Genomic DNA, 19543 nt, shown 5'->3' on the forward strand with positions numbered 1-19543 from the left:
TGCCTTTGTTCCATCTTTTATTTTGACCTCTAACATCCGTCGGCAACAAATTAAAAATGTTCGGAACGATATATTGCAGTGTTCGACTTCCATATTTATTGTTGATTCTTGGGACTATCAGACCTTCGTTTTGTGTAAATCGTGTATCATGGTTGTGTACTAGAAGATTTCGATATTTTTGTCTAGTTTGTTGCTCAACGATGATACTCATCCACAATATTCCACGTACCGGCAGTAATTTTAAATGTTTATATAACAAGATTGGATTGTCCCTTCGATTATATATATGACTGGGTACAATTTTTTTGATTATGGAATATTGCAGATTTTGAACCATTTTTAAATTTGTTTTCGTCGAATGTCCCCAAGACTTAATTCCATATCTTATTAAGGATTCTACTAAAGAACAGTATATAATCTTTAAGGTTGGTTTAGGCAGGATAAAGTACAACTTATAAAAAGTACTCCCTAGAGCCCGCAGACGATCACAGAGTTTTATAATATGCGCATCCCATTTGAACTTATTATCAAATTTTTAATAATTACTTAATTTTTATTTGACCAGCGACCGGGTTTCGTCGTGACCGACATCATCAGACTGGAGTCTGTCAGTCTGACTAGTCTGATGATATCGGCCACGATGAAACCCGGTCGCTGGTCAAATAAAAATAAAGTGGAAAAGCTAAAAATATTGGTTTTAATCTAATAATATATTAAAAATGCAATTCCATCACGAAGTGTCAGTGGATAATATAAATCTATTTACTATAAATAGAACTTCCAAAAGTTTAATTAGTGGTTGTCAATCATGGCTGGAATTGGTGAATGTTACACGTGTATAAAATGATCACTTAAACCTGCCTATGACGGTCGTAAACCCCGGAAATGTCCAGACATCCATATTCTTCTTCATCTGTGTTGAGATGTCAAAAAATTATAGACACAAATGTCAAATATGATTGACATTTGTAAAAATAATTACATCTTCCGATGGGGTGATGAATTTTGCGCCAGTCTGTATCAGGATATCGTTAAAGGATTCCTTATATAATTTGTATTTCGTCATTTCGCAGTGTGCCAGGACTACTAATTTCGCTTTAGCACCGGGATTAAATAATTTAAGTCTAAACCGGAGAACGTGTTTACAAATAAGTTGATGAAGGCATTACAAGGATAAAAAGGATAATCTCGCTAAGAAACCATTAGTTTTATGTTGCTATGTATTTTATAAAGGATATGACAATAGTATTTTTTCGAATATACTACTGCTACTACTACCATCACGCCGTTTCCCCGCAGGGGTAGGCAGAGAGGATGGAACGCCACACTTTTCTGTCCTGACAAACACTCCTCGCCTCCTTCACATCCATACATCTAGTCATACATGCCCTCCGATTACGCAGACTTTTGACACCGCCAGATTTCAGGCTCTGATTGATCTGATCGTGCCAAGTCATTTTCGGCCGTTCTCGTTCTATATTCCCGCTCACATTCTTTTTCAGTTGTCCTCGTTCTGTTTTCCCTCTCAAATTCGCCACATATATTTTCTTAGTCATTCTCTCGTTATCCATTCGCTCCACATGTCCATACCACCAAATACTAATATTTTTATTATATAAGTGACTCACTAACTAGCCATCACACTGCTTCTCCGCAGGGGTAAGCAGAGCGAATCGAACGCCACACTACTATGTCTTTGCAAATATTCTTCGCCTCTTCCACATTCATGTATCTCCTCATACATATCCGACGATTATTACGACTCCTGACGAAATAACTTGTTAGAATTATTGAGTGAAGAGGATAAAGAGTAGGTTGATGTGACAAAGCTATGGTTTCAACAAGATGGCGCAACATGCCACACGGCGGGTGCCACCATCAATTTATTGCGAGAAATTTGAATTTGCATACCTCTAAAAACACCATATATAAGGATATGGAAACATGTATTTAATATTAAACGAACGTTGTTTAGTAATATATCCAAAATTAAACACTGTTATTGGATTGAATTCTACTTATATAAATATATATAACGTGGTAATAATTTTCTTCGTAAATTGGGTGTAAATAATATGTGAAGTGGGTGTATAATAATAAAATAAACAATGTGTTGCTTTGTAATTAAAGTTTATAATTAAAGTTTATTCTTAATTTATCTTATTATATTTTTATATCTATCTATCTGATTCTGACAGTTCAGAATATTATATTATTTCTATCTGATGTCTTTTGTTTTATTCAGTGCGACGCATGCGACATCTGGTGGTAGATCTATTTTATGTAGGTACTATATGTAGGTACTTAATAAAATGTATAGGTAGGTACCTAGTTATTTAATACACACACACACATATATATATATATATATATATATATATATATATATATATATATATACATATTTATATATATGTATATATATATATATATATATATATATATATATATATATATATATATATATATATATATATATATATATATATATATATATATATATATATATATATAACGCGTTTCGTCTTATTAAGACATCATCAAACACTCTTTATCATCTCACATATTTTCATATATATGTAAATAAAAGTAGAATTCAATCCAATAACCGTGTTTAATTTTGGATATATTACCCAACAATTCAATATGGAATTCTACCAACTGTCCGCAGTTACAATAAATTAATTAAAAGAACGGTTCAACAGAAAAAAAAAACGTAGAGTTATTCAACAATTGAAAAAAAATCCAATCAAATAACATAAATCTGTCCATTTTTACTTTTACTTTTACTGGGTAGGTAAATACCAGTATTTCGCATTAAATAATGGTATTTTCCAAGTAAAACTTAAAGTAAAAATGGATAGATATAAGCACAACGCGACGCTCGAATCAATTAATGAAGACATAAATCTGATTTCATGTTTTTTTTGTACGAAAAATTTCACAATAATTGGAACGTGAATGTCAAAAAGTTTCAGCTACCGATACGAGATTAATAAATCCCTGAAATTAAAAATTCCTGAAATGTGTTTACACTTAAATTCACGATCCTAATTTATATTCGATTTGATGGGGATAATATTTCTTCCCGAATGTCTCCTCTTAAAGCAGGCCTGGTCAATCCAAATTGCACGTAAAATTTTCCTAAGGGCCGCATACAGACAGTAATAATTTTTAAAAAATTACAATGACTTTCATAATTATTGATTTTTTGGTATAAAAACAATTAGAATGCAGAAGTAATCAGAAAGTATAATCAGGGTAATAATGGAAAAAAACACATTACTACAGCCAGATGTGAGAAGAAAACACATTGAACCAACAAGAAATGTATCTGTATAGTAATAAAAATCGTCCGCCTCCGTAGTGTTATGGTCAGCATGCTCGCCTACCGTTCTGGAGATCCCGGGTTCGATTCCCAAGGGGGGTTTAATAAATATAAGTGATTTTTTCACTCTAATATTTATTCAATATTACACTGGACTGGTACCTGAAGTGGAGGGCTGATCACCTTTCCTTCATGTGTAATCGATCGAGGTAACACTGCGTTTATATGAAGCAGTGTCTTATGCACCATTGGAGTGCGGTAAGGGATTTATTATTATTATTATAGTAATAAACATTTTTATCAATTTTAACAATCAAAATTGATAAACTGAACACATAAATCAAACAATATTACCAATTTTATTTTTAAATGAATCCAATTTATCAAGGGCCACTCAGTGCGAGATTTGAGTTGCTTTTCACCAGAAAATGTGCATTTCACGTAATTACAGAAACTTGATTGGTTTTAAAAATATGATTTAAAATACTTATATTCTAAATGAAACGACTTTTTTTTATTCGTCATATCGCTCACTCCTTTCAACAACGTCATATATCGAAAAACTTGACTTTACAGAAGATCGTTATTAAAGTTTAAAAAGTAATAAATGTATTAAAAATAAAAGTCAAGCCACTTATTGAACTTTTTACTGTGCAACAGATTTTAGGTAAAACTTGAAAGTTTATTCTCCATTTAAAAAAAATTCAGTGTATTTAAAAACATAATTCAACAATACATTTTCTTCAAAATGCAAAAACAACACTTTTTGCCCTGTAGCGGGTAAATATTAAGTTAAAAATATGCCGCTTTTTCTGGGATATTGTACATTTTCTGGGCATTTCGAAAACATGCACAACTGAAAATTGACGATTTTTGATATTTGACGTTGTTGAAAGGAGTGAGCGATATATGACCGCGGGCCGCACGTTTGGTCGCTGCGGGCCGTGGGTTGGCCACCCTTGACTTAAAGCCTTCGTGAAGCCTTTTACACAATTGCTCAATTCTTCTTTTTTTCGCTTGTAAATTGATTTAACAGACTTCCGTATCTGTTTTTAATTAAATTATCCTCCTATTCCCGGCAAAATGAAGTTCTTTGTCTTTTAATTGAATTCTTATGCAAATAACATTCATTGTCTTCGATTTTAGAGGATTGTTTAATATTTAGATTAAATAAGAGTGCTTCAAATATTTTAACAATTAATTTAAGAAGTTCGTAGAATATAATTTTAAGCTGCTTTAATGAATTATAATTTTTAAAAAATGTGCTGAGTGACTCCGTAGTTTTGTGGTTAAGGCGTTTATATATCATGCTGGAAGCTCCGGGTTCGATTTCCGATGGAGAGCAAAATTATTAAGTGATTTTTCACTCTCATATATCGCAGAGGAGAAAGTGACCAAGAGCATTTTTTTTACAAAAACGTGATCATTGGCTATTAGATATCTTGCTAGCTTAATATTGTCCTGAAAGAATCCCAATGGATTTTAAACTTGGAAGTATAATCTATTGACTCGTTAAAAATGACTAACTGCATTGATGTTTATTTTCTTGCCAAGCAAAAATGACTTAAATGCCCCCCTGAACATTTTACGTTTTGTTAGCCGGTAACTTTCTCCTTTACGACTACGATATATTTCATCCTGTGCAGGATTGATAACCTTGCCTTCTTATATAAGTCTTATTTTTTTTCCTGGCTCCATCCCAACTTATCGTCTTTGTATACTGTTAGCTCTTCTCGTCCTCAGGTTGTAGGTCTTTATACCATGCATAACATCACCTAAGCCATGCCTTTAAATCATGTTATCTTTCTGTAGCATCCATAATTTTTATCTAACGTTATAGAGGGTTTTATTGTACTTTTTTTTAACACATACGGTAGATAAAGTATTTTACAAACAATATGTAGCTAAACGCGCTAACCATTACACTACGGAGGCACACTCTTTAAACCATATATATATATATATATATATATATATATATATATATATATATATATATATATATATATATATATATATATATATATATATATATATATATATATATATATATATATATATATATATATATATATATATATATATATATATATATATATATATATATATATATATATATATATATATATATATATATATATATATATATATATATATATATATAAATATATATATATATAAAAATATAAATATATATATATATATATATATATATATATATATATATATATATATATATATATATATATATATATATACGACAGAGATGAAACGATTCATTGACGCGCGTTTCGGATAAAATTTACCTGTTCCAAGGGTCAGAAGCTTTTATTATAAATTTAAAAAAAATCTAATAAAAAATAAACTTTCTAAAATTCGACTTTTCAAAACATTTGTTTTTAAAGATAGTGAATCTATGTTAAAAGTAGGGCTTTTTTAAAAACAAAAATGGTCCCGAAACTAGCTTTATTTCAAGCTTTTTACTTTAAAAAAAAATCAAATATCATTTAAATATTGATTGTAATACCATAGTTAAGAAAAAAATTAATTTAAAATTACTTACACATCTCCTTTCCAAGCACCCAAGTCTCAGGCTTCGTATTGACTTCCACCAGAACCGTCGGAGTACAGACCAAGAGTACCATCAAATCTGCAATGCTGAGGTTCATCAGGAAGATGTTGGTCGAGTTCCTCATATCTTTGGTCTTCATGATCACAATAGGCACCATCACATTCCCCACGACCCCCAAACACATGATTATAATACAAAACACCATGGAGGTCGTGATGATGTAGGCAGGAATCTCATGGGTTTCAACCGTCGAGTACGTCGAGTTGGATGTCGCGTTATCCATGCCGTACTCCAACATCGAGGCGTTGAAACTTGTCTCATTTTGATGAATTCTGTCGAAGCCTTCATCTTGTTTTGTGTAATCTTCAATATATGGTTGGGTTGTGAAATTTTCGATTTGCAGGCGATTGTCATTCGGTTGTAGGTTGAACTGTGAATCTATTGGCAGTTGATTTAAAACCGAGGCAACTGTCGATAGCATATGTTATAAATTTAAGGATGTGTAGATTTTAACTGTAGATTTTTAATTGAGAATTTTTTTCTTTTTAAAGTATCTTAGTCCTTTTAAGACGAAACCTTATTTTGAAATAGTAACTTGTGTGATTACGGAATATAAACATTTTATTTTTACACAACAGTTTATTTCAATACTTAAGAAAAATTAAATAACGATTTACTTAGAATATATATTTTTTAATAATTTTATTGTTTACGATTTTTTGCACTTGAAGTTAGTTTTGATGAAGATTTAAAAATACGAATATTTCTTGAATGAATATCCAGCTACCTGTAACAAGAAAAAAACATGAATAAATATTTTTTAATAAATATATATAAATACTCTCAAAATATATATAACATTTTTGGGCGAATCCAAATCCTTGTTCACAAATCACTTTCTCAAACCAACCATATATAGCTTCCGTGAGTTCAAACATAAAGCGTCATGAAATTTATGATTTATATGAGTATATCGCTCACTCCTTTAACAACGTATATGACGTTATAAAAAAACTCGATTTTTCAGGAGATCGTTTTTAAAGTTTAAAAGTATAATAAGATGTATTAAAAATAAATATCAAGCCACTTATTGAACTTTACTGTGCAACAGAACTTTTTAGGTAAAACCTGAATGTTTTCCTCCATTTGAAAAATATTTAGCATATTAAAAAAATCGATACATTTTCTTAAAAATGCAAAACCAACACATTCTGTAGCTGTAAATATTAAGTTTAAAAAATGCCGTTTTTGCTGGGATAGTACATTTTCTGGGCATTCCGAAAATATGCACAACTGAAAATTGTCGATTTTTTATATATGACGTTGTTGAAAGGGTTGAGCGATTTATGAATTCCAAAAAATTGAGTAGTGAGTTTTTCAATCATGGTAGAATGGTGAATGTTACACGTGTAAAAAGTGATCACTTGACCAGCCTGTGACAGGCCATAAGCCCTCTAAACATCCAGACTTCCATTTGCTTCAATATCTGTACTGATAAATAATATTAAAATTTACATTCACTTTAAAAAGTTACTTGTTATATCTTTAGACGACAATGAACAAAAAGGTTGAAATTTATAAATGACTTCGACAATTCAAATTGTGTTTTCAGTATGTCTCTTTTGCCAAGGTGCCTGGGAAATGTGAAAGCAATTGGCTGGACCAGGATGATCAAATCCCGAGTAGTAGTACGCGTTGCTCTGATTGAGTAATTTTATAAGACGATAAATAATATAATAAACTGACAGTAAACATTTACTAAAGAGACAAGATCCGTTTCGACTTGACCAAAGTATCGTAGAGTGGTAATTACGTTGTTTTTGCGTAAGTAATTCAAAAACATAAATGTACCATAAATGTGGAATTGTTAAATTTGACTTGATTTTTATTAATGTAACTATTTTTATTAATATAATGTTATGTTTATTATTGTTAATGTATAAACCCTTATCCGCACTCCAATGGTGCATAGGGCACTGCATCATATAAACACAGTGTTGTCTTTATCTGTCAACTCACGAAGGAAAGGTGATCAGCCCTCCGCTTCAGGTACCAGTCCAGCGTAATATTGAATTAATATTAAAGTGAAAAAATCACTTCTATTTATTTGACCCCCCTCTGGGAATCGAACCCGGGATCTCCAGAACGGTAGCCGAGCGCGCTGACCATTACACTACGGAGGCGGACCATAAACATAATATTTTTTGACATCTCAACACAGATGAAGAAGAATGTGGAAGTCTGAGCATTAACGGGGCACATGATTGACAACCATGTTTTCATAATAATTTTAAAAAATATTTTACTATTGTAAATAATTTATTCACTTCATTATTTTTTAAATCTCAACATAGATGAAGAATAATATGGACGTCTGGGCATTTACGGGGATTACAACCATCAAAGGCTAGTTTAAGTTATCACTTTACATACTGAAATTTAAAAATTCATCTCACCATAGATGACTAGTGAAATTCTAATGAATTCAAGCCTTTTGTTTCGAATTTGAACAATTCCCAGACTTCCATATTCTTCTTCACCTTTGATGAGATGTCAAAAAATAATATGAAAATAACTTCTATAATTGGAGACAATCCAGATTTGTGAACAAGTATTTGGACACACTCAAAATGTAGAAAATAAATTAACTGGTCAAATCATACGCTAAAATAATAAAAATTAAAATGATATTTTCTGGCGTTTCTCATGTATGTGATTATAATGCAGGATTCGGATCTCACATACTTATAAAAAAGTATCTGTTCAATAAAAAAGCTTATTTTCATCTCACCAATAGACGTCTCTAGTGAACTTCTAATGATTCAAGAAGAACGTTCCGAAATTGGTTCATATATATAGAACTTCCAAGAATTCGAGTAGTGTAGTTATCAATCGTGGGTAGAATATATGAATTTTACACGTAAACCAGCCTATGACGGTCGTCAGCCCCGTAAATGCCCAGACTTACACATTCTTCTTCATGTATGTTGAGATGTCAAAAAATAATGTAACCTTTTTTTTCCATGTACAATATATATTTTTTAACATCGTCTGACTAACTAGGGTTTTTAAAATACAATTTATTCTATTCCGAGCATTATCCTACGCAGTAACAAATAAAAATAATAAAATAGAAAAAATCCGAAAACAGATTTTATTTTTGCGATAAAATTAATATTCAACACACAGCGAGAAAAATAAATGGAGGATTCTAGCGAAAGGTTAATCAGAAGGCTTTTTTTAGATAACTCGTACAATAATCGTAAAACTTAACGCCACTATTTTCTTATGTAGGCGAAGTACTCGAAAAAAGGCAAAAAATATTTGCATATTACCTCGAATGGGGAAGTCGTTTTACATTCGCTAAAAAAATATGCGCACGCAAAAATTAAATTAGAATTTCGAAATTGAGCCGTCCATTGCATACTGGTTTTAACATAAGACGCCTTTTTATTTTGAAAAAGACTTTATCTTTGAAAAATGTAATGGTAAATTGAAAAAAAATCTATTTCACATAAAATAATATAATGATAATAAAACCCTTGGTGCATAAGGCACTGTGTCATATAAACGAAGTGTCATCTTGATCGTTAACACACGAAGGAAAGGCGATCAGCCCTCCACTTCAGGTACCAGTCCAGGGTAGTATTGAGTATACATGTATACATCTGTATAATGTGTCTAAGAAAAGTGATTTGTTGATGAATGTTGACAAAGCCAAAGTCATTTTTGAAAGAGATGAGTGTAGATTTGGGTGTTAAATACATATTTGTAAAATACATTTTTAAATACTATTTTCATTTATTCAATTGTAAAATTGAACATATTACAAATATGTGTTTTCTATGTTGATTATTTAGCCACCTCGTGCGTGTGTTATGCGGGAAGCCAGAATAGGATATTTAAAAGAAATGCTTACTTACAGTTTGTTTATTGATACAAATTCTTACACTTTAATTACTATTGATATTTAACTATTATAATTTATTTAATCGATTATGGAACTTTGAGTTAAATATGAAGCTAAAATATACGTCCTTTAGCAATCGAGCGATGCAGCGAACCTCGCTCGCCTCGGTTGGCCGCTTTTGTTGAATCCGCTCAGTGTTGTCAACCTAACAACACCAAATTGCGTGGCCAGACGCCTACAATTATTTTCAATTCAACCAGATTGAGCGATTTAAGTCTAAATTTAAGAGTTGTGTTCTTGGGACGTTGAAGGTTGAAAAGGGGGTATTTAGTATTAAGTATATATTTATTTATTAGAAAACCAACAGAATATTTAACAAAAATAACAAAATATAATAAAATTAAAAAATAACATACCAATAAGAGGTTTTTACTTAAGTAATCTAAAAATTAAAATAAACAGTCATGTACATAAAAGTAAAACTATATAATAAACTTACATTACATGTTTTCATCAAATAATAGAAATTTTCTTTATCAACCAGTCAAATAGACATCAACAATGTTTCTCTATTAGGTAGGAGCTATTTCTTATTTTCATTTTTATTTTTTATCAGTGGGGATATAGATAATAGGGGGGAGGCTTTAGTCATTGTCATTTTGTTAATTATGGGTTTATTATTATTTTATTTCAATGAATTTATATTGTTTCAAAATGTCGCAGTTTATGACTTTTCGTATTCGTATTTTTTAAGAATTTTACGTTATTGTTCTCCTCTTTCTTCTTCAACGTTTAACGTTCTAAGGATAGCATTCCTTTGATGGATAAATCTAGCATTTGTGTACTAAAAAAAATTGAACATAATCTATATTTTTTTCAATTTACTTTATTTCATTAAACATTCTTTTGTATAAAATGAGAAGGTAAAAATGAAAGTAAATAGTGGACAATTCTCCCATCGAATATTGAAGCATACTTTGTGCCTTCCTACTTAGCATATAATAAGGTGGGTGTGAGTACCTTCTGTCTTAAGGGGCCAGTCTGTAAACACTTCAACTCACTTTCGCCACACTTTTGTTAAGGCCCAGTATTTGTTAAGTAGCAACATCATTTTCTTTTTTTTTTCTTCTTTTCTGTGATTTTCTCACTTTGAATTGAATTTTTGTGATCTTAAAAGAGTGTCTGTGATTTTCTTTAAATCCAGGTAACATTTTACGTGAATGATTTTTTTCTCAAAAGACCCTTTTTGCAGTACAAATATAAGTTTTTCTTCGAAATAATTATATGGTTTTGAAAAGGAAAGATTTATTGTGAGGTAAGGAGTTAAAATAATTTAAAAAAACATATTCCCTATATTTTTTTATATAAAAAGGCAAATTTCAATAAACTATATATTCTAAAAAAGTTTAAACGTAAATACACTTATGTAATTGATTGTTTTCTTAAAACACTCTTTTTTGCAGTACGAAAATAAGTTTTTCTACGAAATAATTATATGATTTTGAAAATAAAATATTTATTGAAAGGTGAGGAGTTCAAAAATTAAGAGAAAAATATTTTCGAAGTATAAAAAAAAATACCAATATATTTATATTCTAAAATAAAAATGCGAAGCAGTGCAAAATGAAATTGTCCGCCTCCGTAGTGTAATCGTCAGCACGCTCGGCTACCGTTCTGGAGGTCCCGGGTTCGATTCCCAGGGGAGTCAAATAAATATAAGTGATTTTTTTACCCCAATATTTATTTAATATTACCCTCGACTGGTACCTGAAGCGGAGGGCTGATCACCTTTCCTTCGTGTGTTAACGATCAAGATAACACTGTGTTTATATAATGCAGTGCCCCATGCACCATTGGGGTGCGGATAAGGGTTTGAATGAAAAATAAAATTGAGCATGATTACACGGCCAGCCCTCAGCGCGGCCGAGCACGTTGTGATTTGAAAAAAAAGGTGATCTGCCTTGAGCTTCAGATACCAGTCTAGCGTTATATTAAAAAATATGAATTTGTTTTCAACATGTGATTGTCATAGCCTTTACGCAACAAAAACCTATGCGCGACAAGTCAGACTAAGAATTGGGCTCCTTTACACTCGAAACACATTTCGATTGTATTGTCGGACGGTGTGTATCCACTCGTACACAATTGTGTCGCCTACTTTCAAAATCCGCCAGATCCTATTTTATAAGATTTTAAAATAAATACTCTATCGGAATGCCAATTGTAGGTTTTATTGTTTAGATTATTTAAATACTTGAAAACCCTGCTAAAAAATACTTAAAAACAGCTTTGTATTTCAAATTCCGCTATATTCATGAAACTTACCTTCTGACCCATATCGGCCAATCAAAGAGCGGGGACAGGTCAAAAATCAAGATGACGTCATTATCGGTTTGTGTCTCGTCTTTTTTTTAAATACTGAAAAAAAAATCCAAAAAATGGGAAAATTCTCTATTTCAAAATATTTTGTCTAAAGTTAAACAAATCTTTGAAACATAAATGTTACCCGGAGAATTTAAAATTTTTTGTAAAATCGACTTACATGGATCTGGCGGATTTTGAAATTAGGCGACACAATTGTGTACCCATAAATGGCCTATGGCTTGACAGACAAATCTCCCCTACATGGGATGAGCGTACCTGTCTATGTACATCTTAATTAGCCGCATTGTGTGTCCGAAATTTCGTTATGTCCGCCGCTAAAAGTGCGATTGTGTCTAGCCGAATGTCGTTTCGTCGGGATGAGAAACAGCTTATGAGATTCGACTTCTGAGAACCGGGCGAGAACGCCCGCGAGAAATGTCTCATTTTGGACGGGCAGAGACAAATAAATGTTACGTTCGCTTACACTAACGTGCAAAGGCAAATAGCCGCAAGTTAAAAACAGTCGTTTTAAGATAAACGAGTTTATCGTATTAACTTAAAATGATGCTTTTTGCCAAGACATGTCGCTCACTCCTTTCAAGAACGTCATAAATCAAAAAACTTGATTTTTCAGGAGAACGTTTTTAAAGTTTAAAAATATAATACAATTTATCAAAAATAAATATCAAGCCACTTATTAAACTTTTTACTTTGCAACAGATCTTTTTAGGTAACACCTGAAGGTTTTTTCTCCATTTGAAAATATTTAGTATATTTTTTAAAAAAAAGTTAAACAATACCTTTTCTTCAAAATGCAAAAACAACACTTTCTGCCGTGTACCGGGTAAATATTAAGTTAAAAATATGCCTCTTTTGCTGGGATGTAGTACATTTTCAGGGCAATCCGAAAACATGCACAACTGAAAATTGACAATTTTTTATTTATGACGTTCTTGAAAGGAGTAAGCGATGTATCAAATTAATCAGTATCTCGGTAATGGAAAGACGGTGTGAAATCCCGTGTATCGAACAAACGCCCTTAGGGCGCTTGAGCACTACACGGAATTTTACTGTCCGGCAGTCCGGTTACCATGATAAAACGAATTATTGGCTTGAATTGGCTTATGTTTTTGGTCGTCCTTCATCGTTACGCGTAAATTCGATCACGCTAAACTGTCATAGTCGCTTTTATTAAAAAAAAAGAACAGACTTCCAGACGGTAAAACGCCGTGTAGTGCACAAGCGCTGTTAGGGTGTTTGTGCACTACACGGAATTTTACCGTCCGGCACTTCAGATAGTATGATATAACGAATGATTGGCTTGAATTGGCTTGTGCTTTTGGCCGTCTTTCTTCGGATCGGTGCGCTCGATCGGTGCGTGATCACGTTGCGCGTAATCGCGTTCGATCACGCTAAACTGTCGTAGTAGCTTTTATTTTTTAAAACCGGACTGCCGGACGGTAAAATTCCGTGTAGTGCACAAGCGCTCTTACACCTTCATCTACTGGAGAATTTCTAGGCTTTTTTCTTCTTCAATAAGTCGAGCCGTGACGTCATCGACTAGTATTGACGGGATTGGTCAGTAAACAGGATAGATTGGCAATATACCTAATGAAGAGTTACTGGATCTCAGTACCTAAGTATCTTATCTAATTTTATTTCTTCCGAAAAAAATCGAAAGAGATCCATTATTATTTATAGCGTATCGAATATAGGCTTTTCCAACAGTTTTATGGCCGTTTAATAAACCAATATACGTAATTGTTTTTGTTTTCCATTTTCCTCTAATTCGTCATTAATTTGATCTCAAATTTGACAGATCTCACCAAATTAGACACAAAAAATTGGTTTCTGTTAACTAAAAGCTTTCTTCAATCCAACATAGGTGGCTGTTGTGAAGTCATATGTACTGTGCAATGAGATTGGTCAAATATATCTAGGATTTCCCACAAAAAATGAGTAGTGTAGTTGTCAATAAGGGGTAGAATTAAAAGCTACATAAAAAAAATAAAAGGTTTTCAGGCGTTTTCCAGTATGTGAAAATAATCCGAGGTTCGAATCTTGCAGTCTCTGCTAAAAAATGTTTTCTTCAATCCAACGTAGATATATGACATGTTATATAGACATATGTTCTGTGTAATGAGATTGATCAATATATCTAGGAATTCGAAAAAAATTGAGGAATATGGTTTTAATCATGGGTAGAATAGTGAAATAAGTGGTCAAATAATAAGCTACATAAAAATAAAAATAAAAACATGTTTTCAGGCGTTTTCCAGTTTATAAAAATAATCCGAGGTTCGAATCTTGCAGTCTTTGCTAAAAAAAGCTTTCTTCAATCCAACATAGATGGATGCTGTGAACTCATATGTTCTGTGTAATGATATTGATCATATATCTAGGAGTTCCAAAAAAATAGTTATGTGGTTGGCAATCATGGGTAGAATGGTGATTATTGCACGTGTGTAAAGTGATCACTTAATCAGCTTTTAACAGGTCAGAAGCCCTGTAAATACCCAGAATTCTATATTCTTCAACATCATTGTTGAAATATCAAAAAAATATAATATTTAATTCAAACGATTAATAAAACATTATTTATATTTGAAGCACTAACTTTGTGATTTTTCATTTTATAATTCAAATGTTAGGGGAGAGTGCCCATGGATGGGACGTTTTTGATTTTGCCTCTCTAGTTCTTCTCTGTAAAATAAATCACAAAAAGTAAACGTGATTTCTCTTTATTCAATCTTTTAGCTACAAATATGCCGTACTTTGTTTTCTAAAAAAATTAACCTAACTGCCTGAAAAATCGATTTCAAATCATGTCCTAAAATGTCCCATTCATAAACACCCTCCCATGAGAGGGACACCAGTATACCATGAATAGGACATTAATTAAAATGCTAGATTGATGGAATAATTCTATTTTAAAACAAAAATCATCTGTAGACACTTTCGTATAATACGTAGACACATGTAAAAGAAATTTTATTTAACATTTTTGCAACATTTTTGGCAAATTTTTTTTTTCATGGGCCACAAAATTTACATTTAAGCCATTGCATAAAACTAAATTGATATTCTCCTTCACATATGTGACACTTATTATCCTCCTTTCCTTTTGTTTTTGTCAGTGATACACCTTCTATTTCAACTGATTTATCTGAACTGATCTCTGTCTTCACTCATTGAAATATTTTGTTGAAAACTGAGTTTTTTTTAAAACTCTTTTAGCGTTAGGCTTATTTTATGGTCTATCTATAGGTTTTCATTTTCCATTCTTCAATAATTGTATTTTCAAAAACTTGTCCTTTTCTGAAGTGTCAGATATTATGCTTGATTTCCCTTACTGATTTATTTCTGTACTGTAGAACATATTCTTCCAGCTGAATTTAAAAACGTGGAAAGTATTTCTTCTCGCTTCAGACTGAACTAACTAACTAAAAAAACTAACTTATTATCACGCCGCTTCCCCGCAGGGATAGGTAGAAAGAATATAATGCCACACCACTCTGTCTTTGCAAACATTCTTTTCGCCTCTTCCACGTTCATGCATCTCCTCACTCATACCCGCCGATTGTTACGACTCCAACCTGACCACTTGCAACTATTTGGCTTACCTGATCGTGCCATGTTTTTCTCAGTCTTTCTCTGCTCCTTTTTCCAATAACATTTGCCTAGTAAATTTGTTTAACCGTTTTATCCTCACTCATTCGTTCTACATGTCCAAACCATCTCAACACATTTTTCTTAATTTTATCGATTATGCTTATCTCAGCTTTGCATTCCTTTCTTATTTCACTATTCGAACATCTATCATACATCGTTTTGTCGCACATTCTTCTGGGAGATCGCATTTCGACTGCATTCAGTCTACTTTCATCCTTATTTTGCCAACTCCATGTTTCACTTCCATACATTAGAGTTAGAACCAGGACTCCGTTATGCACTGCCAGTTTAGCTTCCGCTGATAGGCTCTTTTATTTCCTATCAGCCTTTACTTGTTTGACATGTCTATAAAGAGAAGATTTTCCTATTGCATATGTCTTTGCAACCGACCTAATATTTTGCTTTTATTTAAAACCTCTTCTACAGCAGCTTCAATTAGAACGTTGGTGATTGATGGTTGGTGAACGATGCCGTGTTTTTGGCATTATAACCTAAAAACAATATAATGTTTACAATGCGTGTAATGCAAACGAGTACAAACGATTTTTAATATAAATTAAAAGTATTCGCCATGAATGGGGCAATTTTCCCTTGAGTGGGACCGTCCCATTCATGATCACTGCGCGCGTCCCATTCAAGGAAATGCGTGATTTTTAGAAAAATAGATAAATCGATACATTTATTCTAAAGTAAATTTGATGAAACATACTTTATAATATCCTGAGAGAACCAACTTAAATAATTGTATTTATCAATTGCAGCACTTATCATAACCTATATGTACAAACAAAATCAAATTGCAATATATAATTTACTTTTTGACGCAAAAAAATTGTAACACGTCTTACTCGCTTTACTGTCAGTCGAGAACTAAGGTTTGAGGATTAATCTGTCTAATATCGTAGCGTTTATGTTGGGTAATTTTTAAATTTTTTTTGTAATAATAGTTTGGGCTGGAGGACGATTGTCCCATTCATCCTCTGTCCCATTCGTGGGCACTCTCCCCTACTTTGTTTTTAAATCACTATAAATATTTTATTATAACTTAATTATAATGTCAACCGGTTTCGACGCTAACCGCTTCTTTATCAAGTCATGATAAAGAAGCGGTTAGTTTCGAAACCGGTAGACATTATAATTAAGTTATAATAAAATATTTATAGTGATTTTAAAACAAAGTTACATTTTAATTAATTAATAAAACGATTAACAACCTCAAGTAGATAGATATCCTAAAGATAAATTAATGACATTTTTCTTTTGTCAATAAAAAGATATACATAAATATATATATATGTATAGAGATATATGTACACTGAATAACTCTAGCTCTAGCGGTAAATTTCAAGCTGATGTCCTTTTGATACAAAACGAAGAAATGATAAAGGAAGCATACCTTAGACCGTCTAATATCGGACATATTGAATTCCTTCAAAAATGTCATCAGTGGTAGATGTAAAATAAAAGTAGAAAGCAATTTAAAATGGACGAAAAAATTCTCTAAATGACAATGGAAGTGGGTTAATATCATATATATTAAAGGCTGGTTTTAGTGAACTCAGAGTAAAGTAGAATAGCGAATGTTACATGTGTATTAAATGATCACCTTAACCAGCATATGATAGGTCGTAAGCCCTGTAAATACTCATAATTACAAATTTTTCTTTATCTATGTTGAGAGATCAATATGAAAAAAAACTTTAATATTGTTATATCCATCCATAAGGTGAATATTCTAGTATCTGATAATATGAGAATAATAATAAAAAAGTATAATTAAAATGTAACTTTATTTTAAAATCAGTATAAATATTTTATTATAACTTAATTATAATGTCTACCGGTTTCGAAGCTAACCGCTTCTTTATCAACACTGATTAATACTACTGTAAAATAAAGAGTATAAATCAGTCTTAATAAAGAAACGGTTGGCTTCGAAACCAATAGACATTACAATTAAGTTATAATTAAATATTAAAAGTGATTTTAAAACAAAGTTACATTTTAATTATAAAATGGAAAATCACAAGGTTATAAATTATAATAATAAAAGCATATAAAAATATAAGAATCAAAAAGAATACGAATATAAAATGGTGGTATTTTTTTCGTAAACTATGACTATTCGAGCTTTTAAGCTTTTTACATGGAGATCACACGAAATCTCGAATCAAAAGCTTACACATAATATTACGATCGAAAAAACGATCAAACTCACCCAACTATTACGGAAAAAGTAAAAACACAGAAATATGAGCAAAAAATCTTGTTTGATCGTTTCTCTTATGTAGTATTAATGTGTTTAATGGGTGGAGCAAAATTAAACCACTATTCGTAAGAAAATAATAAATCCACATATAATATATTTTTCAGATATTTAAAAATACAGACATACTTATTTTTTTTAACATCAAAGGGATAAAATATAGTATTTTCAAATATATTTTAGATTAGTTTCATCAATTGATTTGGTAGTCACTTTGTGGTAGTATCTATCCATTTTAATTTTTCGTTTACTTGGTAAATACTACTGTTTTTTTTTAATCTATTGTAACGGTATTTAAAAAAAGTGCGGAATGCATCGAAACAAGTACGCAATTTTTAATTTTTATCATAAAATTTAGTGCGTTTAACTTATTAATATAAATTTTTACATTTTATTGACATCTCAACATAGATCAAGAAGAATATGGAAGTCTGGAAATTTACGGGGCTAACGACCGATTCAAGCTGGTTTAAGTGATCACACATGTGTAATATTCACCAATTCTACCCATGATTGACAACCAAAATCTTGTAACTTCTAGATATATTGATGAAACTCGAATCACAGTGTTCGATTTCACTAGAATTTCACTAGAGACATCATTGGTGAAATAAATGTTTTTTTTTTACTGAGCAGAAACTCTTTCATTTGTATGTGAGGTCTGGAATACTAGATTATAATCACATACACGAGAAACGCTAGAAAATATCCCATACATTTTATTATTTAGCTTATTATTTGATCAGTTAATAAAGAACTTCAAAATATATTGATTAGTTTCGAAACAAACTGTTTAAATTAATAGAATTTCACTGAAGACTAAGATTTTATGTATGATGAGAAGAGAGAAGCTTTTTGTTAAGCAGAAACTCTTCCAATTGTTGGATAATATATCTAAAATTTAACACGGTTATTGGATTCAATTCTACTTTATCAAACACTCAGCGTTTTATAATGTCTTAATAAGACGAAACGCGTCACATATTATCATATGTATGTAAATAAAAGAACAATTCAATCCAATAACCGTGTTTAATTCTGGATATATTACCCAACAATTCAAAATGGAATTTTACCAACAGTCTGAGGTCTGAATCCTGAATTATATTCACATCTCCCTATATTCACATATTCACGTACATCCCTGTATTTTATTTTTGATAAAAAAGTCGGAATATTAGCTATTTAGATTGGACGGAGATCGTATCTCGTTTGGGCAGTCCTAATTTAGATGATCGACATTTATCAGGGACTTACTTTTTCAGATAAGCAGGCAAATCGTTCAATTGAGTGTGAGCAATGGACCGAAGATAATTAATTCCGAAATTTAGTATAACGATCTATAGTTTTTACCCACCCTATTACAACACATAATTTTCCACAAAATATCGTTCACCTATACTTATAAGCGCAGTTGAATGATCATATGAC

The 19543-nt window shown here is 31.5% G+C and overlaps 1 protein-coding gene across 2 annotated transcripts in view; it reads right to left on the minus strand.

Annotated features, from left to right (window-relative positions):
• Positions 1–19543, minus strand: part of ETHR (ecdysis triggering hormone receptor) — a 204450-nt gene that overhangs the window by 165429 nt on the left and 19478 nt on the right. For both annotated transcript variants that reach the window (XM_088272499.1, XM_088272498.1), the window contains exon 2: positions 5892–6687. In XM_088272499.1, the coding sequence (XP_088128625.1) occupies positions 5892–6381 (490 nt within the window). In that variant the 5' untranslated portion in view covers positions 6382–6687. The remainder of the gene's footprint in view (positions 1–5891; positions 6688–19543) is intronic.

This window comes from Brachycentrus maculatus, unplaced genomic scaffold (genome assembly GCF_059751285.1).
Source record: "Brachycentrus maculatus isolate JH-2025_06_01 unplaced genomic scaffold, ASM5975128v1 h1tg000503l, whole genome shotgun sequence".
NCBI classification, from domain to species: Eukaryota; Metazoa; Arthropoda; class Insecta; order Trichoptera; family Brachycentridae; genus Brachycentrus; species Brachycentrus maculatus.